Source organism: Brassica rapa, chromosome A02, assembly GCF_000309985.2.
Source record: "Brassica rapa cultivar Chiifu-401-42 chromosome A02, CAAS_Brap_v3.01, whole genome shotgun sequence".
In the NCBI taxonomy this organism is placed as follows: domain Eukaryota; kingdom Viridiplantae; phylum Streptophyta; class Magnoliopsida; order Brassicales; family Brassicaceae; genus Brassica; species Brassica rapa.
In genome coordinates, this window is record NC_024796.2 from 20,903,031 (window position 1) to 20,928,529 (window position 25,499).

At 35.8% G+C, this 25,499-nt stretch overlaps 3 protein-coding genes, 1 long non-coding RNA gene and 2 other non-coding genes across 6 annotated transcripts; 1 reads left to right on the forward strand and 5 right to left on the reverse strand.

The window, feature by feature from the left end:
- Positions 1 to 518: 518 nt before the first annotated feature.
- On the reverse strand, positions 519 to 4,244 carry LOC103848826 (alpha-mannosidase I MNS4). Its single transcript, XM_009125651.3, has 16 exons — positions 3,921 to 4,244; positions 3,622 to 3,741; positions 3,461 to 3,553; positions 3,269 to 3,355; positions 3,112 to 3,202; positions 2,971 to 3,026; positions 2,712 to 2,784; positions 2,463 to 2,572; positions 2,191 to 2,330; positions 2,012 to 2,093; positions 1,822 to 1,935; positions 1,670 to 1,749; positions 1,450 to 1,585; positions 1,287 to 1,357; positions 990 to 1,203; positions 519 to 903 (listed from the first exon to the last, which is right to left on the reverse strand). Exons 1-16 carry the CDS (start codon positions 4,062 to 4,064, stop codon positions 616 to 618), a joined length of 1,899 nt encoding a protein of 632 aa, XP_009123899.1. The 5' UTR covers positions 4,065 to 4,244; the 3' UTR covers positions 519 to 615.
- A 1,291-nt stretch (positions 4,245 to 5,535) lies between these two features.
- LOC103848827 (rRNA-processing protein EFG1) lies at positions 5,536 to 7,565 on the reverse strand. Its single transcript, XM_009125652.3, has 8 exons — positions 7,310 to 7,565; positions 7,095 to 7,224; positions 6,901 to 7,019; positions 6,674 to 6,812; positions 6,480 to 6,594; positions 6,359 to 6,413; positions 5,906 to 6,187; positions 5,536 to 5,779 (listed from the first exon to the last, which is right to left on the reverse strand). The coding sequence occupies exons 1-8, from the start codon at positions 7,463 to 7,465 to the stop codon at positions 5,774 to 5,776; spliced, it is 1,002 nt and encodes a 333-aa protein (XP_009123900.1). The 5' UTR covers positions 7,466 to 7,565; the 3' UTR covers positions 5,536 to 5,773.
- Positions 7,566 to 12,708: 5,143 nt separating this feature from the next.
- LOC103848828 lies at positions 12,709 to 13,180 on the forward strand. The gene is made up of 2 exons (XR_629250.2): positions 12,709 to 12,853; positions 12,937 to 13,180. It is a non-coding gene; the product is annotated as an uncharacterized LOC103848828 (long non-coding RNA).
- Positions 13,181 to 18,326: 5,146 nt separating this feature from the next.
- On the reverse strand, positions 18,327 to 19,070 carry LOC103848875. Its single transcript, XM_009125699.1, has one exon. The coding sequence runs from the start codon at positions 19,068 to 19,070 to the stop codon at positions 18,327 to 18,329; it is 744 nt and encodes a 247-aa protein (XP_009123947.1).
- A 4,187-nt stretch (positions 19,071 to 23,257) lies between these two features.
- Positions 23,258 to 23,331, reverse strand: TRNAE-CUC. The gene has a single exon. It is a non-coding gene; the product is annotated as a tRNA-Glu (tRNA).
- A 27-nt stretch (positions 23,332 to 23,358) lies between these two features.
- Positions 23,359 to 23,431, reverse strand: TRNAR-CCU. The gene has a single exon. It is a non-coding gene; the product is annotated as a tRNA-Arg (tRNA).
- Positions 23,432 to 25,499: the final 2,068 nt, after the last annotated feature.

The window sequence follows — 25,499 nt, forward strand, 5'->3', positions numbered from 1 at the left end:
TATATATATTAAATCTAAAAATAATTAATATATATAGGTATATAAATCAATTTCAGATATAATCGGGTACTCGAAATACTTCGGTTTGGATCAAGTTTGGTTTCGGTTCTCTAAATACCAAAATTTTGAACCCATTCGGATATTTAATCAATTTCGGTTCAGATTCGATATTACTTTTTGGGATCGGATTCGGTTCGGTTTTTTGGATCCGGAGTTTTTACCCAGTCCTACCCCACACCTTAAACAAGTAAATCTACCAAACTGCGCTAACTTATCCACTCACTTTAAAATCATCTCAAAACTAATGAAATAAGAAAATACATAACATCTAAGGAACTTGGAAACTGAGTCACTTTTTCAAGAGATGGTATTAAAGCTCTTTGAACTTGGGTTTCTTGAGGAAACTGCCCTAATTACTTTTACATTCAAACCTTGTCGTTTTTGAAGCAATTTTGATTATGATCTAGAACCCTTTTATCACAACGTTTTTTTGTTCATTATAAATTAACTCGAAGAAAGATCAGAAAGCTAAATGCACCAAACTATTAAAAGACAGATCAGATAAGCAAAACTGTAATCTTTCCTTTTGGAACAACTGAATATATTAGAGGGACACTAAGAAGAGTACACTCTTTTATCATCAGTTTCTGACTCTAACAAGGTTAACTTTTGACCGGTTTGGTCACTGCTACTACCACCACCAGAGATACTCATAATTGGTTCAGACTCAGAAGTAAATCCTTCTTCTTGTGGTCTCTTTTCCACTGATTGATCCGAGACCAATACAATGGAGCGGCTCGTAATCACCGGTTTAGGTCGTTTAACATCTTCACGTTCTGTCTTCTCAGGCAAAACATAAGACAAACCGTACTTCTGAGCATGGGATAGTCTTGGACATAAACCCTACAAAACCAAAAACAGAGGAAACTGAGTTTTGTTGTAAGAAATAATACAAACAGAGAGAAAGGATCGAGATCTATTTTTCAGACCTTTATTAAACCGGTAACAGGAAAAGACTCGTGGTAAGGATAAATGTTACTGTGATGACCAAGCTCGATTTCAGGGACTTGATGATCATCGTTACTTTGTTCGAACTTTGTGGCATTGCGTGGACAATATCCGCCAAAGTATGAGCAATGTTCCCGAGCAAGAGATATTTGTGGTGTTAACGGTAATAGATGACCTTCAGTGCTAAAGATGTACCTGAAGATTTTAAGTAAAACAAGATTAGTAAAATGCTACAGTAATTTTAAATTTTGAAGAGGCTATTGTGTGGGTTTGGTTACTTGTAAGGGCCATTGTCGACGAGGTTGTCCGAGTCAACAGCTAAGTCAAACAGCAGCCATAAGTACTTTACCTGAAATATTTGTGAAATGCAAAAAACAGGTCAAGCCTTTAAGGTAACGTCTAAGCAAATCCATATTGAGAAACAGAGTTTATTTTTTTTACAGTTTCTGCGAGGAAGAAGCTCTCCATGTGATCTTCTTGTTTATGAAGTTCTACATCTGTGATGTGACAGTAACCGCAAGGACATTTTGCACCGTATTGTAAACTAGCCACAAAGTCACGCCCTGCATCAAGATACCTGGTTGCAAAAAGAAGAAGATGTCTTTGAGCTTCTCTTTCGAAACCAACCAATCATATGAAAAAGCTGACTAATTTTGGTAACCTAGGATCTCTGGTAGCTTTGTATAGCCAATATGTGCTCTCAATTAACTCCGGCCTCAGTGGATAACTCTTTTGACCATACTGTCATGGCAAAATCAAGTTGTAACATCACAAAAAGCAATCGTGGAGACACTAAAAATCAAGATGGAGGACCTGGACGCTAAGTGTAGCAAGATTGAAACCCTCGGGAGTGAAACCATATCGTTTCCAGACGCTAAAGAAGGCAGTGTGAGTCCTAATTGCCGGATCAACATCTCCAGCTAATACCTTTTTGAGAGCGAAATAGTATAGTTTTAATTTTTCTGTAACAGTATTTGTTTGGAAGCATACAATCACTTAATACCTGAAGTCCAGGCCAGAAAGCTTGAAGGCTGTTGAAAACTGGCCAAACAATAGCTCCGGAATCCATATTGACCTCTACATACCTAGGACAAAACTAGAAAAAAGCAATAGAGTCCAAACATAGGAATTGGTTTTTTCGTGTTTTACAATATACAAAAAAAAGATTTAAGAAAGCTTTACCAAGGATCCTTGTGAAGGTGGTGCATTGCAGACCCGTAAGCTTCTTGAAAAATGTAAAGATATTCCTCATCCCCAAATAGTATATAAGCCTTGAGGAGATACTCGTAGAAGGAATCAATGCTTGTTCCTATACCAGCATCCTGCCAAGTAGACACTACCATTCATAACTTGGGTAACGAAAGAAAAGATTAATTGTTTTGTAGAAGCAAAGTTCCTCAATGAATGAAGAAGATCCTTTTTTATTCAGTTCATGGACGAAAAATATGGGTTACCTTCTGTGTCCATTCACCTGTAAAGACATTGATGTGAGCACCAACCAAGTCGAGAGTTGAGCGACGTGCCCATAGTCCCCTCACCGCATTCTTTGCAACTTGTTCGAACACTTCAGTATAGCAAAGTTGGATCACCAAGTAAGCGCACGAAAAAAACACAGAACAAACTATTAAAGAGAAGTATTTCTCAGTGGCTAAACTGATTTGTGTCTGAGACATGAAACACCAAAGCTCAAGAGGTTCACTGACCAGGATCATTTGTTAAACGACTTAGCACGCCAAACTCCAATGTCAAAGTACCACCACCTGCAGTTGACGTTATCTGAAAAAACAAAAAAACTATATGAGTTCAAAGATAAGATCAACAAGCTGAAAAAGAGCAAGTCCAATCTCAACACTCTTAAAATAGTGGAGCGCTAGCAAACTAAGTTTCGTTTGTCCCAGTCGCATCACCAGAAACACAGACCAATTAATCAAACAAGAATGAAAGAGTAAGAAGATGTTTTGCCTTGCTTTCATGTTCGTCAACACCATACATCAAATTAACAGATCCATATGGGATTCCTGCAGAAAAAAAGAGAAGAATGAGATGAGATGACAAAGCAATTCCCACCTTTCGCAAATTCTTTTAACTAATAAAAAACAATACCAGTCGGTGTATCAAATGCAGGAAGCATTCTCCGTGCCAAATCCTCAGCCAAGACCAGTAACTCATTGTCATAAGATGGAATTCTCATGCCCTGTCATCAGAGAGGATTCATTGTCATAAGATGAAATCATCACGACTAAAGGAATAGCTAAAATACCGTTGCATAATCACTTGCAATCAGATGAGCAGACAGTAAACCTCCAAGGACTCGGATAGTTGTCTCGAACACAGAGACAGTTTTATTCTGCAGTTAACAAAAACAAAAAAAGAAAAAGAAAAGCCATTGAGAAAAGAAGAATTGGAAACTTGGATGTTGGTAGGAGAAAACAGAAAACGTAACATGACTCACTATATTAAACTGAAGGCTTTTACCAATCCATTGAACAGAAGAAGTGAAGCGCTCTCGGTCACCAAGTAAAGCTAATGTATCCAACGAGTCTATCTACAATCATCAATATGGGTTTTAGATATCAGAAAGCCTAGAAGAAGACTAAAGATGAGAGTGTATACCAGAGTCAACGCATAGCCTCCAAGAGTATCTTCTCCTTGGCAGGACAAGGGTCTCAACTCATCGAGTGGAAACGCATTGTTCATATATCCATCGAAAGCATGATAAAACATCTCCCGTACCTACACTCAACAAGTACAAGGCATCATCAAAATTAGGTGATCTCAGCTACTGTAGCTACTATAATAATGTCATTCTCAAGAGGCTCAAGAAGTTATTTTCAGAGACAATCAACACCAGTTGAGTAACTAACAGGTCAAGTCTCAAAATCAAGATCTTGTCTGTTGAGGGAAAGGCTTACCTCGTCTCTAAGCTGTTTAGCTTCATGAGGGTTAACACCTTCGGCGGAAACTCCAAGATCACGAACCAAACTTGAAAGCGTCAGAGAGATGAAGATGGCATAACAAAGCCCCCACCTCAACTTGTTTGATTCCATCAAAATCATTTCTTTTTCACAATAATAAATATATATAATAAAAAATCAGATTCTGTGTGTGTGTGGAATGAATCTGAGACAGCCCTTTGATCTATTTGTCCGAGAGGATTCAACTGCGGTCATGCGGTGCCCTCTCTCCCCTTCAATTCAATCCAGATTCAATCTTTTGCTTTTTCTTTTTCCTTTTTCGTTTTCTTTTTAATTTTTATTTCTTTTTAACCATTAATTATTTAGTGAAAGAAAAACGAATTGATTAAGTAGATTATGATAAGTGTGATATAACATAAATTCATTTAATGAGTTGCACCGGCATCAGCACATGCTAATTTTACTAAATGCTTGTTTTTGGTGTACCTTACTTACTAAATGGAGTTAATCTCCATGTTTTTGGTGTAACTTACTAAGGGCATGGTTAACTCCGGTCTCTTAGCCGAGATTTTAAACTCATGATTTGACATTTTTTTAACACTTTTTGGCTGAGAAACGGCTCTTAGATCATGATTATCAGTGAAACTTGTTTTAGGTTTCTTAAATTTTGTTTTGTCTGATTTAAAAATAAAAAGAGAACCAATTGCGGACCGCCACATGTCAGTAGGACCTGCAAACAGTACAAAAAAACTGCCCAAAGTCGATCCTTATCTCGTGACTTCTGCAACCGATTTTTAAAAAACACGCGGGACCCATGCCTTTAAAACCCCATTAGTATACTGCAATAATTATGACTTTATATTTCTTATTTAAGAGACGGTTCTTAACTTTTCTTAGTTAAACTAATAACCGTTTTTTATCCAAAGCTAAGAATCTCATTTAAGAGATTAGGATTAATCATGGTCTAAATGTTGTCTAATAAATTAATTAATGTCTAACCTCCCCCCAGAAAAAATGTCGAAAAATATACATTGGAACTGTTTTATAAGTCTGAAAAAAGTAATATGGGTTGCTTAAAGTTACCGAGCATGATGCACATGATACAGCGAGTTAGGCAAAATAAGATGATACACATGAGTGGATTTGAAACATAATGTTAAATTTCAAGTAGTCACACCAACCTCACTTTGTCTAACAAATGGATCCAACCTCCACCCAACAAGCTCAAGTGCATAGAAGGTGGTTATGGATATCAGTTTTGAGAGACCAGAATGGTAGTTTATCGTGGATGGGAGCTAGAGTTGTCCCCAAGGAAGGCTTATTCTTAAAATACAACTGCCGTTACCAAAGAGTTATTTAAGAATCCGACCCCTGAGGTTTTGGTAGAGGCAAAGAAAGTGACAGGTGAGGTGGTTTGATCGCTGTACAATAACAGTTAAAAAGATGCATTTTTCACTTAGAAGATTACGAGATAGTGTTCCATTCAAGAAATGGAAACAGAAAGGCCAAAACAGCGTCCCGAAACACTGCTTTATGACGCAGCTCTCTGTCTCAATGAAAAGAAGTCGCCTAGCTTGATCCTTGTCTTGGTCCACTATGTCAAACTTTCAAGTATCTTAAGTGAAGACATTGATTTGATTTTTTCACAGAGGTTCAAAAGGGACTTCAGACTTTACACCAAAAGTTTATAGGGTTTACAACTTTCCATTTCAAAAGCAAAAGGCAACCAAACATCTGTCTCTCAGCATTTCATGACCACACCAAAATCTATATATATGTAATGCATTAGATCCAATCAGTGAGACCGCTGCAGCAAGAAAGAATCAGGCGAACGTAGCTGAGAAACCCGATCACGCCTGCAAAAACAGCAAGCAGAGGGCTCAACCTTTATGTTTACAATTACAAGTAAAAGAACATAAATTTGAAGAGACGGTTTCATTATTCAGAGAACCTTTTATCATTCAAAAAATTAGTAAACTGACCTGTTGCTTCTTCTTCTTTGGCCGTCTCTTCCTTTTGGGTTTATGAGCATCGGAATTGGAGCTCAGGTTGCTACTCTGACTGCTATAAGAAGTTGCGTCAGCACCCCTGGCATTATATAAAGATTCACTTCTTCTGTTTGAAGTGTTTCTCGAGGATGATGGCATTGAAGTGTTTCTCGAGGATGATGGCATCTCATTCCTCTGCATAGACGAGCTCTTCCTAGCATTTGGTCCAAACCTTGCTTGTGGTGGTGGCATTAGAGCCCTGTCCGAGTTTTGCTTCTACAAGATTTCAAAACATTTGAATTTGTAAATCAGAGTTGGTCATAGAAACAATGTTTTTTAGGGAAAAGTGGCATCACCAATAATGAGTCTCAATCATTTTTCTACTACACTTCAAACATCCACTATGTTTCAGTTTTTTTTCTTTAATATCAAGAAAGCTCATCATACCTGGTTCCTTTCATCACTAGACATGCCAGATGTTGCTCTACTAGAAGCAGCCTCCCTGAGAAAATGTAGATTTATAGTCAGAAACTAAAGAGTAAGGTATCCCACATTTACTAAGACCTACTTTGTGCTTTTATCAGTCAATTCATCATCTGCGTCAGCTTCATCGCTTGAGCTCCCTTTGTCAAAGAAATCATCATCACTAAGTTCCAGAAGACCATCATCTTCACTCCCCGTCTCTGTTTGTCCACATTACAAAGTTAACATAAATCATCATTATTTAATATAGTTACAAATAAATAAGCAAATCATGTGTACCTTCTAACTCTTTCCCACTAGCAGCAGCAACAATAATATTGGCTTTGATCTGCTTCCGCATTTTACTTCTCCGCTCAATCACTTCTGAATCCTCAGCTCCAGTAAACAGAGATACGTACTTCTCATTCTTGGGAAAGAACTACAAAATAAAAAAAATAAAAAATACATTAATGCAACTAAGCTCATTCTAATTCATAACGAAAACAAACTTATCAGAGCTAATTTACCCTAACATATTCAAGATCTTCTTTGAGTTTACAGAGTTGCTCAGCTACGTCCACAGGAGCAGATGAAGTACGTTGTAGCTTCTCAAGACGTCTGATGCTCCTTTCGATCTTTCTCCGCTCTAATTCAAGAAACAAAGTTGTAAATTTGGGAGACAGACAGCAAAATAAAAAAAAAAGTAAAAACGGGGACTTACCAAAGAAGCGAATCTTTCGGTTCCTGAGGAATACTTTACGTTCAACAGCAAGACGAGTGTGGTCATCTTGCTGCTTCTTCAGATACTCCAACTTGTGTTTTAGAGTCTCTTTGACTTCACGAGGCAAATCCTACAAACACAATTGAATAGCCAAATTACGGCTGGATATTTAATAGAGAGGAGAGAGAGAGAGAGAGAGAGAGAGAGAGAGTGACTTTGCGAAGAAAGCGTTCAACAGAACGCATCTGGTTCTTGAGAGAGACAATCTTAGGTTTCTTCTCGACGCGTAATCCTTTCGACCTCCTGCTGCCGCTTCCCGCCGTGTTATTCGGTTCCGAAACCCTTCTCTTGGCATAGCCGCCGTGCGCCATGTGGTCCAAGGAGAGAGAAAGAGTCGAACAACGACAGACAGACAGACACAGATTACTAGGGGTTTGTGTGTTTTGTTCGGCCTTCTATACGCCTTAAACACTGCGTTTTAGGCGAAAAGCTTGACCCGAAAAGTTAACGGGTGACTAGATGGATGATGGATTGTACATGTGGGTCACTAATTTAACTTTCATTTTAAAAACATCTAACTTAGCTGTATGAAACAAGAAAAAATTACATTTATACACACATTTTGACTTTCTAATATCATTTAAAGACACATTCCACTTGCCACACACTTTTGAGTGGCTCATTATTCAATATGCTCTTGAAACACTACTCTCTCCTCTCTTGTTTTATGTGTTGCTATATTCTCTCTTCTCTCCTCTCTCTCGTTACTTTTTTTTGTCAAAATCTCTCATTACTTCTTATTTTAACTAATCATGCTTTTTAATTAATGTTTTAAATTTTAAAAATTAATTAAAAGAGCCCAGTTTCTCAATTGTGTTCCCAAATCACTTACCCAATTCCATTATCTCTCGTTTCTATTCTATCCGATGAAGAACAAGAACCCTTATCACTTACCTTAATCCTACGCTAAAATATCTTCTGTCTCCTCTCTCAATCGATTTTCCGTGTCAACTCCACTCTCTTAAATATCCACCGACAAGAGCTTTTTTGACGGCGGCGGATTAAGCGACGAGTTTTTGATCTTTCATGAAATCGCGAAGCATGCGATTTCATCGGGAAGTAAGTTTTAATCTTTTTGTGTTACTAAGTTTTGGTGGACACACTAACTTCATCGGCTTTTCAATTTTACATGTCTATTGTCTTCGTGGACATGATTCTAATTGATATCCTTTTGTTGTGTCCACAAAAGACCTCGTCCACAAGACATTATCCATAGTATGTCGAATCTTCATCCATAAAACCACTTTTAAGATTAAAGCCATTGTTTATACTTCTTTTTGGTTTAAATAAAAACAAGCAGAGAAATACATGATTGTAAAAAAGATTGTATACACAAGTTTGATTGCATATAATCTAATATGTTTAGCCATCAACATTACTCTGTCCACAGTTTGTTTGTTAAAGCTTATCCACAAGTGCTAATAAAATACATATCCACAGTTCATATATTATGTCATTCATCTTGATGTGGTCATAAACTAAAAAAATTTAAATTATCAAAATATATTAATATGAATTTCAAAATAAAAAGAAACAAACATATATTTTATTTTATGTACATACATATATATATATATGTATTTATATATTAGATATATGAAATAAAGAAGAATATACAAAAAATCACTTTTCTATAATAACTCGTACAAACTAAATTGTCTACTCGCTAAACATTATTTCAACCAGAACACAAAGTACCCATCATCAAAGAAGAAGGGCATTTTTGTCCAAAATGCACCTCGGTTTGTGGAAAAGTGCTCTTCTATCAACTTGTGTCTTTTAGTGTAAGGAAACACAAGAAAATGTCTAATAGTGTAATGCACTCATGAAACAAGGGATACTGGGTTGATATCCGCGCTTTACGCGAAATTAACATTATATATAAATTATTTTTACATATATCAAGGAGTATGGATGGGCTGCAATGGAAGCACTGAGGTTGTTGGATATTGTGATACTGATTGAGCTGGTAATAGAGCTGATAGAAGATCAACAACCGGCTATTGCACATTCATTGGAGGCAACTTGATGACTTGGAAGAGCAAGAAGCAGAAGGTGGTGTCTTGTTCAAGTGTAGAAGCTGAGTACAGAGCCATGCTGAAGCTTACAAACGATCTAGTATGGATCAAGGGCATCTTGAAGCATTTGGAGATTGATCAAGCCACACCAATGACCATGCATTGTGATAACCAAGCCACCATTCACATTGCCTCCAACCCGGTGTTCCATGAGAGAAAGAAGCACATTGAAGTTGATTGCCATAAGGTGAGGCAGATGATTGTTCTAGGAGTTATATTGCCATGCTACACTAAGAGTGAAGATCAGTTGGCGGATGTGTTCACTAAGGCTGCAAGACAAAAGATTATGGAGTCCATTCACATCAGATTGGGACTCATAGATCTTGGGAAGAAGAAGAGCTGATCCCCTTAATTAGTAATGAGGCCTTTACTCTTTTTCCCTCATCAAGGTTTTGTCCCAATGGGTTTTCCTTAGTGAGGTTTTTAATGAGGAAGATCTCATGGCTGTCCAAGCTTAGACTTTCACAAAGCTAAGCTTGAGGGGGAGTGTTGAGATGAGTTATGAATAAAGAGAAGCATGAGAGGATTAGAGATAGTGAGAAGGATGAAGCATTGAAGAGTTGGGAAGGTTTTAGGATGGACGGGCCGTAGAAGCCGTACTATCCGTACCGGCCGTACAAGATAGGCGAGTAAAGATCGACCATGGTAACAATAAGTTACCCGAGTAACTCATCTGATGGGAAGAAGCTTTGGTTACCTTATCTGATCAATCATACCGTTGAGGGAGAGGATAAGACGTGCCTTTACAGGCTGGCACAGCTGGAAAGGTAAAAGCAAAGATACCAAAGGCATCAAACGTGTGAGAGCTTCCATTGGATGAATTCAAATCAGCCAGCCTTTACCATTTGACTTCACATGCTTATGTTCTCGTATCCATTTTGAAACCCTAGTTTCTTAGCCTATATATATTGTAATTTCATCTCTTAATAAAGATTAGACATTTCTAAACAATCATTCTCTTTACTTATTTCATCATGATTCTCCCTTAGTCTCTTAAATCTCTGATTCTATCTTAATCTCTTCTCTAATCTTTCCTAAACTCAGATTATTCATTGCATGATGAGTTATAGCTTAATTAGGAGATAGCTATAGGGAAGATTGACTGCTGAGATGTGTTACCCAGTCAAAGGATTTTGAGTTTGTCATTTGATTATTTTTAAGAAGCTATGCATATGATTTTGATGGTGTGGATCATAACAGTTACACAATCTCTTCATCATGATTCTCCCTTAGTCTCTTAAATCTCTTATTCTATCTTAATCTCTTCTCTAATCTTTACAATATATATAGGCTAAGAAACTAGGGTTTCAAAATGGATAAGAGAACATAAGCATGTGAAGATTAGACAGTCCTAAACTCAGATTATTCATTACATAAGGTATATATATATATTTAGATTGAGAATCCGCAGATGAGAGCTAGAGTTTTGCAGAGGCGCCACTGGCATATTGCTGACATTCCTCTGGTGGTTAACGAATGGTCTCCTGAAACTGCTCTAGACCCACCAGACCTATCTGCCATGCCCATTTGGATTGATCTTAAGGGTGTTCCGAGCCTTTTGTTTTCCCACAAAGCTCTGAAGTGTTTAAGCCGTGCAACAGGGAAGTTTGCTAAGCTGCATCCTCATACTGAGAAGTGCACTAGACTTGATCTAGTATATGTAACTGTGTATAAACTAAGAACTATTTGATTTATTAAATGATAAACCATAAAACTTATAAAAATAGTTCAAATCTTTCATTCTTACAATTATAATAGCTAGATAGGATATTAGGTAGAAACAAACATTTGATAAATGTTCAAATCTCTCATTCTTCGAACAAATTCAAAAGGAGGTGACTGGAATCTTGTCATGATATTTCATTAAAAGCTTTTTAGAAATAAAAATCAAGACTAAATTATTTAATCACAATGAAATAATATATATATATATATATATAGTGCTTCCAATGTTAAAAATCACACCAATTTGAAGAAGTGTATTTCTGGGATTGTTAGGATCAAATAACATATTAGAAACTACCTATTTAAAAAAAATTGTGTGCATAAAAATATATACATTAGAGTCACATAAATCAAAACCAATACATTTTCTTTATTTACAATCATGTTTTTGGTAAATAAATCAAAACAATTATTTTTTTACTTTATGTGGTATATAATTAAACTTTAGTTATATTGATACAAATATATATAGTATATTTTAATATAAATATTTATTATTGACACTTCCTACTCATATGATTTATTAACATTTTTATATTTGTTGTAACAAAAATTTAAACCGTTAATCACAAAACTTTTAATATGAGTTTTTCAATACAAATTTCAAAATTAAAATATTTAGATCTCAATAATTTTTCAATGCAAATTTTGAAATTAACATATTTCATATTTGTATATAGTATATAATTTAATTTAAATGATATTAATATATATATATATATATATATAATATGAATATTTATTATGAGACTTCATATTCATACGATTTATGATTATTTGTATCTTGCTTGAAAAAAAATGAGTTAAATCATTGATCACAAAACTTTCACTGTGAGACTTTTACCATTTTAATAATTTCTAATCGTTTAAAAAAATTAAAATATAACATATAAGAAAAAATGTATTTTTTTAATAATATGATTAATGTGATTGTTTAATTTCTTTTAATAATATAAAATTGAACAAAAAAAGAGTGAGGATACAAAAATTGTTATCCAATATGTATTATTCATAATTATTAATTATCATATATGTGTTAATCATATTAAGTGAATCCATAGCTTGTATTTATGGAAAACATTGAGAGTATTCTTTTGAACACTACTAATCAATTTAATAGTTAGTTTAATAAAAAATATAATATATATTTATATGAACCAACTTATTTTTTTTTAAGATTCTAAGATTTATCCTAGTGATGAGATGTGGCTACAAAAATATTTTGTAATGCTCCAAGATTAATATATAGTGGATGAGTCATAACATTAATACACGAGTCATAACACTATATCTTGTCCAATTTAATGTCATATTTATTGCTACCGATTTAACAAAATGTTTACATCTATAACATTATGACATACTAGCATTGTATTTCTTTCTATAGATGTTAGTTCTATTTTGTATATAAAATTTGCTTAATACCTACTAAATGTTCATTGACAAATTATTGGTATAAACTTTGACATTGTTACCATTGTGCTAAAATCATTTTTTAAATCAATTTAACATTGTTATAACATTATTATTTAGATTTTGTCATATTTTATTTACTTTATGTGGTAATTCTATTCAAACCTACCTATTAAGCAATTCTATTCAAACCTACATATTAAGTAATTCTATGTAAGTTCTTTTGACTACAAATTGGTCTATATAAATAGTGAAATATTATATTCTTTACATCTTTGACCAAGAAAAAATATTTTATTTCTATGTTATGCATGACTGTGTTATTATATATAATATGAAAATAATGAAAACTACTTTGAAAATAAATCTGGAAACACTAAGAAAATATGACTATCACCATGAAGACTATAATCGCGTTCGTCTTTACTATCTTCTTCATCATATCTTGTGCTAACTGTATTACTAAAATTCCTAGTACTTCAGGTAATAGTATATTTTTATACCCCTTGTTAATTATAGAAATGACAACTAATATATGTACTGGTAAATTTTTTTTTATAAAATAGGTTATAAAATGAAGCAGGATACAGACTTTTGTCGATACCCAGAACCGTGTAATCATAAAGGAGAAGAAGGCTGCATGGAGATCTGTCAAATTTGGGGTTATTCTCAGGGTCACTGTAGGCCTAAAAGCATATGTTGTTGTGTATAATAATAAATATAAACTTAAGTTTAAATCATACGAACGTATTGGTATCTACTATAGATATTTTATATGTTCTAAATATACATATACAAAATTTCTATAAAGGTTAATTTGCAATTGAATTAATGCCAAATAACATCAAACCTGACATCACCCGTACACCAAACCTGACATCACCCAAAAAGTAACCACACATATATTTCAACCATCAGGAGGGGGGGGGGGTAGGGGGGGGGGGGGGGTAGGGGGGGGGGGGGTAGACCAACTCATTATCAAAGACCTCTTATATGCATACATGAAAACCAATCAAAGATTGAATTCATCTCTCCTTGGTTACGCTCTGTGCAATGAGATCAGACTCTCTATTGGCTAATTTTTCTTCATTCACTACTCTTCAACATTTCAAGCATGCCTGTTCTTTCATATCCCTATAATCTGGAACTTAAACAAAGGATATCTCATGGGACGAGTTAAAAGACCAACATGACATTAATCATTAACAGCAAAAATCACCCTATTTACATTATGACTAATGAGGATTTGGTTCATCCTACACGGACATCCTGCCTTTCTATATTATTTAGACTTGTCTGTAATTATTGAGAGCGATGATATTATCATAGCGTGACTATTCCACCAAAAAGTTTTCTTTTAGTTCAAAATGATCAATATGTGGAATCAGAAAACCAATCAAAGATTGAATTCATCTCCTTGGTTACGCTTTATGCAATGAGATCAGACTCTCTATTGGCTAATTTTTCTTCATTCACTACTCTTCAACATTTCAAGCATGCATGTTCTTTCATATCTCTATAATCTGGAACTTAAACGAAGGATATCTCATGGACGAGTTAAAAGACCAACATGACATTGATCATTAACAGCAAAAATCACCCTATTTACGTTATGACTAATGAGGATTTGGTTCATCCTACACGGGCATCCTGCCTGTCTATATTATATAGACTTGTCTGTATTTATTTAGAGCGATGATATTATCATAGCATGACTATTCCACCAAAAAGTTTTCTTTTAGTTCAAAATGATCAATATGTGGAATCAGAACAAGTGATTGCCGAGATTTGCGAGGGAACATCCACTTTTCATTTTAAAGAGAGGGTTAGAAAATATATTTATTCTTACTCCGAGGACGAAATGCATTGGAGTACTGATGTATCCCATGCACCCGAATTTACATATAGTAATCTTTTACCAAAAACAAGTCATTTATGGATATTATCAGGAGGTTCTTGTGGATCTAGTCTAATTATTTTTTCGATCCACAAAGATCAAGATCAAATGAACATACCCTTTCTTTCTGTCGAAAGAAAATCTATTTCTAGCCTCTCAGTGAATAATGATCAAGTGAGCCAAAACAATTTCAGTTCAGATTTTTCTGATAAAACAAAATCTGAGATCCAATTATTCAGAATTGAATGGAATCGTAGGTACTAGTCATTATAATTTCATATATTCTGCTATTTTTCATGAGAATTCGGATTTATTAGCAAAAAGGCAAAGAAAAAGATTTCTCATTCCATTCCAATTGATTCAATAGCAAGCGAAAGCGTTCATACCACATTCATGTATCTCGATTGAAATACCCATAAATGGTATTTTCTGTAGAAACAGTCTTTTTACCCTTTTTTGATGATCCTAGATACAGAAGAAAGAGTTCTAAAATTCTTAAATATGGAACTCTAAAGGCGGACTCAATTGTCCAAAAAGAGGATATGATTGAGTATCGAGGAGTCCAAAAATTTAAGACAAAATACGAAATGAAAGTAGATCGCTTTTTTTTATTCCTGGGGAAGTGCATATTTTACCCGAATCCTCCGCCATAATGGTACAGAACTATAGTATCATTGGATTCGATACCATAATAACTTTAAATATAAGAAGCTAAGTCGGCGGGTTGATCCGAGTGGAGAGAAAAAAAAAGGATTGAACCCAAAATATTTTCGGGGGATATCCATTTTCCGGACAAGACAGATAGTATATCCGGACATAGTGGCATCTTGATACCACCAGGAAGGGAAAAACATACTCTAAAGAATCCAAAAAATTGAAAAGTTGGATTTATGTCCAACGGATAACACCAACCAAGAAAAAGTTTTTTTTTGTTTTGGTGTGGCCCGTAGCCACCTATGAGATAACGAACAGTATGAATTTAGAAACACTCTTCCCAAAAGATTTCTTTCTGGAAAAGGATAGTATTCAACTTCGAGTTTTCAACTATATGCTTTATGGAAATGGTAAACCAACTCGAGGAATTTCTAACACAAGTATTCAATTGGTTCGCATTTGTTTAGTCTTGAATTGGGACCAAGACAAAAAAAATTATTTCCTTGAGGAGATCCGCGCTTTCGTTGTTGAAGTAAGTACAAAGAGTTTGATTCGAGATTTCATAAGAATTGGCTTAGTGAAATCCCATATTTCGAATATAAGAAAAAGGAATAATCCGCCGGATTCGGGATTGATCTCTGCAGATTCCGTGAATCCTTTTTATTCGCTTTCTCCCAAGGCTGTCATTCTTCAAAAATCGCTTAGAAAAAATCACGGAACTATTAGTATGTTCTTAAATTGAAATAAGGAATCCCAATCTTTGTTAATTTTATCATCCTCTAATTGTTTTAGAATCGGTCCATTTAATCATGTAAAATATCACAATGTTATAAACCAATCAATTAAAAAAAAACCTCTAATTACAATTCAAAATTCGTCGGGCCCCTTAGGAACAGCTATTCAAATTTCGAATTTTTATTCATTTTTTGCCTTTACTATCTTATAATCAGATCTATGTAATTAAATATTTGCAACTTGATAACTTCAAATATATTTTTCAAATAATTCACTCTTATTTAATAGATGAAAACGGAAGAATTTTTAATTCATGCAACAAAGAAATGTAGTAGAAAGCTTGTCTACCTATGCATTAAGAATGTTTTGTCATAATCTCTTAGAACCCATGCAATCCCACTTGATTGCAAAGACTTATCCCAATCCGCTTCAATGTTGCGTTTGAACCCATTTGCGGGTGGCGGATTCCATTTCTTAATTTCATAATAAATTTCTTGAGTTGTCTCCTCATTTTCTTTCCCTTTGTCAACTGAGCCATGAACCAAAGTTCAGTTTCCTCTGTTGCTTTCTGCATAATCACATTGAAACAAATCACATTCATGTTTTTCCATATGAACCAAATGATCCATGGATACAATCTTTTCGTTTCTATAATTGTAAATTTTCTTCTTACGAAGCTGCAAGAAATAATAAAAGTCGGAAAATGGTGTTGAGTTAAAACCATCTTGAGGTAGAGTTAAAACTATCTTGAGGTCCATGTCCACACTTTTTTATAAATTTTAATATAATATATATATATATATATGAAAAATGATGTTAAAAGGTAGATAATTATATATATATATATATAATTTATCGTAAAAATTATATTTGTTTTATATATCTTAAAATTTTAGATAAAAATAAATAAATAAATACATAAGGTAGAACAATAGAAACAATAATAACATAAAATATAAAATAACTAAAAACCTTCTTTCCCTTTATAAATCCAAAGAGAAAATTGATTTTTTTAGTGACTATTGACTATTGTTTTCATGTTCGTATCTCATTTTCTCTCCTAAAACATTTCTCCTCAAGAAATCTTCTTTCCCTTTATAAATCCAATAGCCACTAAAAAAATTCATCTTCCTATACACCTACCATAATTACTCCCATAACTAAACTAAAGTACCTAGCCACAAACCAAACTATCTAATAACTACACACTTTCTTAACCAAACAAAAGTATCCATTGGCAAACACATATGGCATTTTTGTCCACAATGGACCTCGTTTTCAGGAATAGTGCTCCTCCAACACACTGTGACTGATTGTGTAAAGAAACATGAAAAAGTAACTTATTGCGTATTGCGTAAAGAAACATTACCTTTTATGATCAATTAAAGTTTTTGTTTGTTAGTGGATTTTGAGATGGCTATGGACATGAATTGCAAGAGACGATTGACGAGGAAAAAAACGTGGGCTTCGTTGGGACACAAAACCTAACATGGATCTCAAATGGGCCATAAACAAACAAGATGTAAAGTGTCAAAATAGAGACATGTGATTGGTTGATTATTTTTGCTGATGTGGATAGCTTCAGCATTAAGCATATTGTCCTTGTAGTACTGGTAGAAATTTTAACGTTATTGTAACACAAGCTTAATTATCTTTTTCATATGTTCTTTTATAGATGAAAATCATCGAAGGTACACTAATCATTTACAACAAGTTGCATATAAAGAAGCAATCAAAACCTTAAGTCAACCCGACAACACAACCCTATACCAAAAAGTATGATCAAAGTACCCATGTCTCAAATGTAAGATTAAGGAAAAAGTGGATTGGGTGGATAGGTTCATGCGTATATGTTCGCGTGGACATGTTCTTTTGGATATTAAAACATTAGGAATTGCAATCTACATCAATCCTAACAATACACCATGAACAAGCTCACATAATCTCATATAAGTCATCATTGAAGAGAGACATGGGTTTCGTGAACAAAATTTCAAATCTTACAAAGTTTGTGGATGATGTTTCATATATCAATATTTGTGGATGGGTTTTTCGTAGGACAAGCTTCTCATATTCCCAATCATCTTACCATTGTTCTTCTAATATGTAAAAACATATATAATATATGAAAAAGTTTATTTTTTGTTTTTTATTTTGATATTCATATATGTATTCTTTGATATTTTATAAAATTTTAAATGTTTATTTATTAGTTATTTTTATGGACATTGAAAGTGTGGATATTCGTTTTGTTGATAGGATGATTGTTGCTAGGGCTAGAGTGCATAATTGAAAGTTTGGGGCGAAATCAACAGGATCTATAAGTAAATTAAAGAATTTTGGGGTCAAATTGCAGATATCTGAAGCTTAAAGGACCAGATGTGTAAAAATAAGGAACTTGAACATTGTTGCTCGAGCTTTCCCTATGCAACTGAATTGGAGACGAAGAGGCAGCCACAACGATCCGACGGTTGAATGAACTGATGGTTGCGAGGCTAAATCCAGTGTGAAGAAGCATACACAGGTGAGGCCGACTTGGACGGTTCTTTTTTTTTTTGAAAGAATGTTAAATTTTATTCCTCAAAAAAACCTTTTTACACAATGAGTGCATCCCCTTATCTAAATCTTTTCTCTATACCTTCATGAAAATACTACTATTTCTAGAGATATTTACATACGAGTACCAAACCAAACTTGTAAAGAGCCCTCCATTCCCTTCACACACTTAGATCTTAACAGACTGAGCTTGTTTCTCACATTCTTATCAACCAGCTTCTTCAAAACATTCACTGGGATCAGCTTCTCATCATGTTTCACTTTGTTCCTCTCTCTCCATATTGTGTATAATGCAGTTTGAAAAGCATACCGAAGACAGAATAGCTTCATCTTCCCAAGATTCCCTCCAGTAGCGATTCTATTCATGATCACAGACCAAGAATTTGAGAACAAGTTACCCATAATCCCATTAGCAAGACTCTCCCAGATCTGCCCTGAATAAGAACACTCAAAGAACAAATGGTCTCTGCTTACGCAAGCACTCTTACATAATACACATGTCTCATCCACCCCTGGGTTCCACTGAGCAATTCTATCCATCGTAGATAGTCTGTTTAAGTTTGCCAGCCAAGCCATGAACGCATACTTAGGTGTTGCCCGAGAGAACCAAACTCCTCGAGTCCATTCACATTTCGCCTTCCCCTCACGAACTAATCTCCATGTTTCAGATGTTGAGAAAGATCTATTATATCCTGATTCTCTTCTCCGCTGACTCACATCATCCAACTCTTCACTATGAATGTCTCTCATGCTTCTTAACTCCTCCTCAATCTCATTTAGCAACCCCACCCGATGTCTTCTTCTACCTCGAGGATTAAAAACAGCTTCTTCAACAGTGGCTTCTTTGCGAATTCCCATATCTATAACCCTCTCTCACCCAATTGATCATAGATAACACCCCGATCACTCCACTTATCAAACCAGAAGGAAATATGACGCCCATTACCCACCTCCTTCCGATAGAAAATCTTTGCTAACTCTCTGAGCTTCAGCAACTTCCTCCACATCCAAGACCCATTTTGAGTTTTCATATTCACTTCCCAAAAACGTTTCTTCTTCAGCAAACTAGTCTTTACCCATTTACTCCATAATGACTTCCCAACCAACAGCCTCCAGATTAACTTCAGCCCACATACTGTGTTTACTTCTTTCAATACTCTTATACCCAAACCACCTTCATCTTTCTCTTTACAGACATCTCCTCACGAGACTTTTGCCCCCGTAGTCTTAAGAAATTAACAATACTCACTATAACCACCTTTACCAATTGCAATCTCCCAGCGTAAGACAAATATCTGCTAGTCCAAGTATTGATTCTGCCTCGAATTTTCTCCACCAGTGGCTGATAGTCCTGCTTCCTCATAACCTGAGTCATGAGAGGTAAACCCAAATATCTCACAGGTAGAGTGCCCTCTGCTAACGGAAAGTTCAACAGAATCCTCCTCTTCTCTTCTTCAGCTACTCCAGCCATATAGATAGTCGATTTTTCAATGCTTATCTTAAACCCAGACCAAACTGCAAACTCTCCAAACACTGCCAGGGCCCCTTCGATGGACGCATTAGAACCCTCTACAAACACCATGAGATCATCTGCAAAGCACAAATGGGTGAGAGAGAGAGGACTACATCTAGGATGGAATTTGAACTGTTTCTCTGAAGCTGCCTTATCAATCTTCCTCGACAAAATGTCCATACAGAGAACAAAGAGATACGGGGAAAGAGAGCAACCCTGACGTAGACCTCGTGAACTTTGGAAATAACCTACCAATTCCCCATTTACCTGAACAGAGAAAGACGGGCTTGTGATGCAAAGTCTGATCCAGTGAATAAATTTGCTGGGAAATCCCAACGCTTCCAACCCCTTCAGAACAAACTCCCACTGAACAGAATCAAACGCCTTTGAGATATCAATTTTCATGACGCACCTCGGTGAGATTGACTCCTTGTGATAGTGCTTCACCATCTCTGAAGCTAACAGAACATTTTCCATAAGCAATCTTCCTTGAATAAAAGCTGACTGATTTTCACTGATGATACTAGGCAACAACTTCTTCAGTCTGTTAGCAATAATCTTGGATACAACCTTATACAAGACATTGCAACACGCAATTGGTCTGAAATCCTTCATCTCCAGTGAGTCAGTCTTCTTAGGAACCAATGCCAAAATCGTTGAATTCACTCCTTTCGGCAGAAAACCGAATTTGAAGACAGATTGAATAGCCACAACAAAATCGCTTCCTACAATTGACCAAGTTAGCTTAAGGAACTCACAGGGAAAGCCGTCCGGACCTGGAGACTTATTTGTTGGCATGGCAAATAGAACTCTTTGAATTTCCTCCGCAGTTACATCTGCCTCCAGCATAGTACATTCTTCCAAACTACATCTGAAGTTCATTAGTTCTCCCAACTCCTCCACTGTGATACCTTTATAATCTTCAGGGCAGAGATTCAGAAGTTCAGTAAAGAACTTTTCCACCTCTGATTTGATCCCATGCTGATCAGTAACATTATTACCATCCATACACCTTACCTCTCGAATCATGTTCTGAGCTTGCCGAGTTTTTATAGTATTGTAGTAAGTTTTATTGTTCTGATCCCTACATCCAGCCAGTGCAGTTTCGGGCGTTGCTTGAGAAAATCTTCTTCCAGTGAAGCAACATGCAACCACTTCTCATAGGCTGCTGCTTCCTCCATTGCTGCACCCTCACTTGGATTTAGAAGAGTTTGCTTCTGCTTCCCACATAACAACTCATGAGCCTCTTTAGTTCTTTTTGTGAGATTTCCCACTCCCTCTCTTCCCAATTCTCGTATTAACGGTTTAAGATTCTTGAGCTTCTTCGAAAATCTGTATAGTGCAGAAGTAGAGTGAAACAAAACCTCAGTTGTATTCCAAAACTCCTGAATCATAGGAAGAAATATTGGTAAAGCGCCAATAGCATTCACAAACTTGAAAGGCCTTCGAATCTTTTCTTGAACCGGCTTCAACTGAATTCTACAACGCATGTGATCCGAGCATCCTCCTGGCTCAAATATGCAATATGCATTAGAGAACCGTTGAAGAGCTGCATCATTCATCAATATCCTATCCAACTTCTTACAAATAATCTCTTCATCCTGCTTATTACTCCAAGTAAACAATGGACCCTGATATCCCAAGTCAGACAAGTGACAATGTAATATCACCCTCTGAAAATCTCTCATGCCTCCTGAAACTCTGTCCAAACTTCTCGAATTTTCCTCACCATCCAAAATCTCGTTAAAATCCTCCATAATCATCCATTCTTTATTCTTGAACATTGCAGAATCATGATGATAGCAGAGATCTTCCCACAGCTCTTTTCTTTCTTCACTATGATTTTTTGCATATACAAATGTACACAAAAATTCATCTTCGCCTTCTAAACCCACTGAACATGTAATAAGTTGATCAGATTTATAGACCAGAGTCATACGGACTGACTCCCTCCAGAGCACCCATATTCTACCCCTCTTTTGTTATCTTCCCAGCCTTAGTTTCCTTTACCCTTGTTTCCAAAATACAACCGAACTTCACTTCTCTATTACCAATCCACTCCTTGACTACAGAATGCTTTAAAGACTTATTGAATTCTCTCACATTCCAAAAGAAACTCGACATATCAGTTTTTTTTTCGAGAAAGCCTTGTGCTCTTAGCCGGATTTACATCCTGAACTTTAGCCTTCGGCCCTCTTTTTAACCCTTTCCTCATTACTGCTTTATCTTTGCCTCTGCTCTGCTGCTCCAATATATCATCCTCTAGTAGATCACTACTCTCGATCATCCTTGTTTGTTCACTCTCCTCCATCACCATCTTCATTATTCTCTTGATCATCGCCCCCTATCTCACCTTCCTCTACTTCTTCTATATCATCCACAATCAGCACATAGTACTTTGAAGCTGATATCTGAACTTCAGGAATATGCTCTGGTAGTGATCTCCCTATCTTTGCTGGCGAAACCATTTTCCAGTTAGAACCCTGATTATCTTCCTGATTATTCTTTACCTCTTCTTCCTTTTCCTTACTTTCATCTTCCTTCAAGATCTCCTTCTCACCTTCACCATTCGGAACTTTCTGTTGACGTTCTTTCACACCACTCCCCGCTAAATATTCACTCCTCTTCTTATCTTTACCGTTCTTCACACAAACTCTCTCCGTATGACCCCACTTTTCACAAAGACTGCATCTGGCTGGCAGCCATGGATAATGAAACTCAACTGTGAACTCCTTTCCCTCCTTTGAAAACTCAATCTCATTTGGCAGCGTCTTTGAAACATCAACATTCACAAAGACTCTTGCAACCCCTAGATTTGAACACGCCAACGTCTCCGGATGCAGTCGATCAGGAAATCCCACAGTGTTAGTCATGAAACTAAGTCCCTCCCAAGAATACATATGCAAAGGGACCTTCCGTAGATGAACCCACATTGGAATCACGTTCTCCTCCTGTTTCTCTTCCTCTGTCTGTGGAGTCCATTTAGTCACCACCATGGGAACTCTGGCAATATTCCACATTCCTCACTTTCGGACCTTCTCACGAGCCTTAGGATTCGAGATCCTAAATCGAATCGTCATTTCGTTAACTGCATAAACCTCCACCTTCGAAGCTAACTCCCCGTAGCTCTAGATCTTATTAACCATCATGTGAACCTTCGCCAAATGAGGAGCTAAATCCAGAAATTTTCCAACAACAAAATCCTCCCATAGCGGCATTGAATCCACGAGAACCTCGTTCGGAATCGCAACCGTATGCTTCCCATCCTTCATTGATACCTCGACCTCGTATTTCATCAAACTTTTCTTATCCTTCGCCGCCAACACCCAGCTCTTAGGTTTCTCCTCCACCGTAACACCCACCGCATCTCCCAGACTCGCCGATCTCTCCTCCGGAGGGTTGAGAACCCCCGGCGGATTCTCCAAATCCATCTCGAGAACCTAGGTCACAATCGCACTCAGAATCGCTTCAGAATCGCCTCCTCTCAAAACGCTGTCGTGTTTCCCCAAATCTCCCTAATCCAAAACAATATCTCCGTTGCCGGAACTCGAACCCGGGTCTCTCGGGGTGAGAGCCGAGTATCCTGACCAGCTAGACTACAACGGATTTGTAAATGGATGTTATAAATTTTAACGCGCCAGGTAGGGGTCGAACCTACGGCCTTCTGCTTAGGAAACAGACGCTCTATCCACTGACCTACAGGCGCTTGGTTAAAAAGTTAAAAACAAATTATGAAAATTGAGACCGCTTTGCTGAGGTAAGCAGACTCAGAGAAAATAATCAAAATATATTAATCGCCCACCGTGGGGCTCGAATCCCAAAAAACTAAAAATATATTAATCAAACGGTTCTTGATGGTGGGTTGGAGCTTTTATTTGAGCTGCTTCACAGCAGTGAATAGAGGATGACGGCCTGAGTTGAAAACAATCGGGGAGCACAAGAAGACATGATGGGGGAGCACGAGCAGACGACGACAATGTCAGTAATAGGCTTGTAGTGGTGCTTGTATTACTTAGATGATTAATTGGCTTTGTAAGATGACGAGGACGAACAGTGGTCCATTCTGTGGTGATCTGATTGTGGTTCGCCATGAGATTTTGGACATTGGGGTTGGGTTGGTGGTGAGATTTGATCGGGCGAACAGAGGTGAGGTTTTTTTGGACGAACGGTGGCGCTTGCGGTGGTGATATTGATCGGACGAATGAGGGAAAATAGAAGAGAAAACCAAAAAAAAAGACTGTAAAGAAGGAGAAAAAGGCAATGGCGAAAGTTGAGAGAGAGAGAGATTAGCTTTATAGAGTTAAGTTAGGGGACATAAATGACAAAGAACATAATAAAAATGTGCCTTAGGTGGAAAATGACTCCACATGTAATTATAAACATAAATAGTAATTATACATATACTTTTCTCGATATTATATGAGCACCTATATAGTATATTAATTTAGGGAGCTTATTTACAAATGAATTCTCATCAACGTTGGAAAGTTTGAGATTATATTGTTATTGGTTCATTGATTTTAACAATCTTAGTAAAATTCTTTATTATTAGTTTGAGAATTTTTAAAATATATTAAAATCTCTTGTTATTCAATTTTTTAGTTATTATTGATTCTCTAATTATAACTAAATCTAGTGTTACTAGGAGATGAATCCTCTCCATTTTTTACTCATAAGACTTAACTTTCAAAATATCATGTGTATCCATGAGATTTATAAAATTTATGTGATAGAAAAGTTTTGAAAACAAAATAATCATTTTTTGCCAAATATCTTGTGCCCTTTCAACCCAAATTGTACGTCCAAAATTATAATCATTACATTTTATATAGTTATCTTTTTGAATGTATAATTATATTTTATTTTTTATCACTAAATAAATAATAAATATTTATATAGTTTTTGAATCATACGTATTTGAATTCAAACTTTATATAGTTTTTGAATCATACGTATTTGAATTCAAACTTTATATAGTTTTTTCAAATTTTGTTTTCAAATTTTTAGAAATATTTTTGCCATTTTTCCAAGAAAATTTATTTTGAAATTCAAATTCTTTTTGAAACTATTTTAAAAAGATTTAGTTTAAATTTTAAGTATTATTTGTTTATTTTAAAAATCCTAAACAATATATTTTAAATTTACAAACCATATATTTAATTTACAAAATGAATTATAAAACTAAATAATATAAATTCATGAAGTAGAAATCTAGAAAAGTTATGATCAAATTTTGTAAGTCAATGTGTATATATTTTTTTAATCCACATAAATTTGAAAATCTATTAAAATTTATTAAAATTTATAAACTTTTTTTTTGTCATCGACTTATACAGATTCATATTGACTATGTGGCCCACACCGAGAGATCTTGATCCATGTGAACGACGAACGACGGTTGCTTCCTGGCACTACGTGCTAGGCTATCCGCCATTGAATTTTGCGTCCTTGGTACCTAGATAATCTCTGATCGTATGAAGCTTCCTTTCAGGATTCTAATATCTTCCAAATAACTTGCAAATGCTAGTCATTCTTCTGGTTCTGAAACCATCTTCACCAATTGAGAACAATCTGTTGCAAACGTAACTTGAAATAGACGTAAGTTCTTCGTACATTCCATTGCCCAGAGTAATGCTTCCATCTCCGCATGCAGAGGAGTTAAACAAGCCCGGACATTCCTCGCCCCCAACAAACCAACAAAACCTTCTAAAGTACAGAGCTAGCCTTGTCCGGAAAAAACATCATTCTCCTTCTAGGAACCATCTGCGAAACAC

What these genes read in the sequence shown, in the direction of transcription:
- LOC103848826 (XM_009125651.3), bottom strand. Translation starts at nt 4,064, where the DNA reads ATGATTTTGATGGAATCAAACAAGTTGAGGTGGGGGCTTTGTTATGCC. An exon ending in TGCATTTGATACACCGACTG is followed by an intron (nt 3,027 to 3,111) that starts GTATTGTTTTTT and finishes TTTTTTCTGCAG; the next exon opens with GAATCCCATATGGATCTGTT. An exon ending in AAAGCTACCAGAGATCCTAG is followed by an intron (nt 1,586 to 1,669) that starts GTTACCAAAATT and finishes TTTTGCAACCAG; the next exon opens with GTATCTTGATGCAGGGCGTG.
- LOC103848875 (XM_009125699.1), bottom strand. Translation starts at nt 19,070, where the DNA reads ATGGGAATTCGCAAAGAAGCCACTGTTGAAGAAGCTGTTTTTAATCCT.
- LOC103848827 (XM_009125652.3), bottom strand. Translation starts at nt 7,465, where the DNA reads ATGGCGCACGGCGGCTATGCCAAGAGAAGGGTTTCGGAACCGAATAAC. An exon ending in AAGATCTTGAATATGTTAGG is followed by an intron (nt 6,813 to 6,900) that starts GTAAATTAGCTC and finishes TTTATTTTGTAG; the next exon opens with TTCTTTCCCAAGAATGAGAA. An exon ending in CTAGTGATGAAAGGAACCAG is followed by an intron (nt 6,188 to 6,358) that starts GTATGATGAGCT and finishes GAAATCTTGTAG; the next exon opens with AAGCAAAACTCGGACAGGGC.